Source organism: Chinchilla lanigera, unplaced genomic scaffold (genome assembly GCF_000276665.1).
Source record: "Chinchilla lanigera isolate Chin_1 unplaced genomic scaffold, ChiLan1.0 scaffold00050, whole genome shotgun sequence".
Taxonomy (NCBI): domain Eukaryota; kingdom Metazoa; phylum Chordata; class Mammalia; order Rodentia; family Chinchillidae; genus Chinchilla; species Chinchilla lanigera.
In genome coordinates, this window is record NW_004955451.1 from 14,368,246 (window position 1) to 14,370,546 (window position 2,301).

The window sequence follows — 2,301 nt, forward strand, 5'->3', positions numbered from 1 at the left end:
TTCAAGGCCAGCCTGAACTGCACAGTGAGACCTTGTCTCAAAATAAATAAATAAATAGGTAGACAGGAAGTGGGTGTGCACGTGTTGAGGACCAAAAGAGCCTAAGAATCTGCTGGCTGCTCTGTGCTGGGAACCTGTGTCCCTGTCCAGGACGGAAGGGTGGGGATGAAGCTGTTCCTCTGTGCCCACTGGGTGTGTTGGGAGCCTGTGGGATGGAAAGGCCACCCAGGAAGGCCCAGGGTCCCTCTCTCTGCCCTCTTCGCGGTCACCAGACATTCTACCTCCATCACCCCAGCCCCAGCTCAGCCCTCCCACCTGCCCCCCGCAAAAGGAGGCTGCCGTGAGAAACCGGGGCCATCTTTGCATCTCATTTACATAAATATTTATTAATCATCATTAAACTGAACAGAAACACGCAATGCACTTCGGGTGTCCGACGGGAGTTTCATCTTCACTACAAGAGGAAGGTAAAATTGCGTGTGTGTTGGTGAGTGTGTGGGTGTGTCGCCTGTGGGTTTGCATTTTTTTGCATCGTGTGTTTGGATGCCTGATGCCCTGCCTCGGGTGGGGTGAGGGTCACCTTGTGCATCCCTTTTGGGAGAAGTTGCAGAAGGGGCCCCCACATTCCCCAGCCACCTGCTAGCCCAAGCCGGGAGGACACCGAGGACCCAAACCGCTCTCCAGCCGCCGGCAGTCGCAGGTTGCCTGGCACCCGCCCGGGCGGGCGCGGTCCGGGCAGGGGCGGAGCTGCCCCACGTCTCGTCCCCTTGGCCTCACCCCAAGAGGGGACAGAGGAGCCCGCAGGGAGGAAGCGACAGGGCGCGCAGCCCCCTGTCCCGGGACGCCCGCGCCGGCCTGCGTGTTCGTGCGGTGTGGGGTGCGTGTGTGTCGCTCATGCAAACCCTCCCTCCCCAAACTGACCCCCCAACAGTTTGCCATTCCATACAAATTTGGAAACAGGTTTTTAAAAAACAGTATGACGTACAACGGGGACGGGGCAGGGGAGGGCAGTGGCACTGGGGCCCCAAATCTCCGAGTCATTGATTGTAAGAACCTGGGGAGGGGAGGGGGCGGCGGGGCCCCCACGTCACCAAAGTGCACAGATCCGCCTTGGCGGGCGCCCCGGGCCGGGCCGGGCCGCTAGGCTCAGTCAGAACCTCCTTGCATAGATATTTGTGTCTTTTTTATTATTATTATTATTGGTAGTAGTTTTTTGTTTTTGTTTTTTTGTTTTGCCTTTTATTGCTTCTAAAAGTTCTTACTGCGTTTTCTCTCCGATCCGGACTCTGCGTTCGGCCTTCGTCGCCTCTTAGCTTTTTTTGTATGTATGTTTGTTTGCTTGTTTGTTTTTAAAAAAAGGAAAAGAGTTACAAATTATCTTGGCCTCTTTCCTCTCAATACGCATCCCCTCCCGCCAAAATGAAAATTGCAAAACGCGGAGATTCAGGTTAGGGGGCGGGAAGGCGCTCCAGGCTTGCGCTCGGCCCTCTGCTAGAAAGAGGGGGCGCCTGGCCTAGGCAGCTTGGGGTCTTTTTTAAAATAATAACGGGAGGGGAAAAGCGCACCCACCCCCAACTGCCCCCTCGACAACGCATTTGGGCCTGCAGGGAGGAGGGAGGAGAAACCGAGAGAAGGGATTGGCAAGGGGGGTCTCCGAGGAGCACACGGATAGAGGTCCCTGCAGGCGCACTCTCTGGGCGAAGGGAGCCCGGAGCCCCTGGGGAGAGAAGGCGAGTCCCCCGGGAGGAAGCGAAGCCCGGAAGGCCAGGCCACCCACAGCTACGGACCGCGCTGCCCTGGAGCGCGCAGGCGACGCCTCGCTCCTGGCGCCCGGTGCCCTGTGCGCGCCCGAGGTCGGGGAGCCCCTGCCCTGGGGGGGCTGGAGCGAAGGGGCGGGCAAAGGCGAAAGAAGAAAAAGAGGGCCCGGCTCCAGGTCTCAGTTATGGAAAAACGCGTTGAGCTCCTCGTACATGGGGCCCCGGTCGTGGTGCAGGTGCATGTCGTAGGAGAGCAGGTTCTCGGAGTGCACGCCCCCGCGCACGGCCGCCGAGCCGAACACCAGCCCGTGGCCGCCGGGCCGCGAGCCGGGGAGCGCCGAGTAGTGCATAGAGTAGTGGTAGCTCTTCTCGTGGTCGGGCGACGAGTCCTGCTTGAGCGAGAAGTTGCCGTTGAGGCAGAGCGGGGGGCTGAGCGGGCCCTCGTACTCCGAGCTGTTGTAGTCCGGGCTCGCGCCGCCGCCGCCCGCCGCCGCGTACAGCGTCTCGTAGGCGGCCGCGCAGTAGCCGTGGGTCCGCAGGGCGT

At 60.1% G+C, this 2,301-nt stretch overlaps 1 protein-coding gene across 1 annotated transcript; it reads right to left on the reverse strand.

The window, feature by feature from the left end:
- Positions 1-359: 359 nt before the first annotated feature.
- Neurod2 (neuronal differentiation 2) lies at positions 360-2,299 on the reverse strand (the record flags this gene model as incomplete). Its single annotated transcript, XM_005394611.2, has 1 exon — positions 360-2,299. A coding segment is annotated over one exon (363 nt), but the record flags the coding sequence as incomplete, so codon positions are not given.
- Between the last annotated feature and the right edge of the window lie 2 nt (positions 2,300-2,301).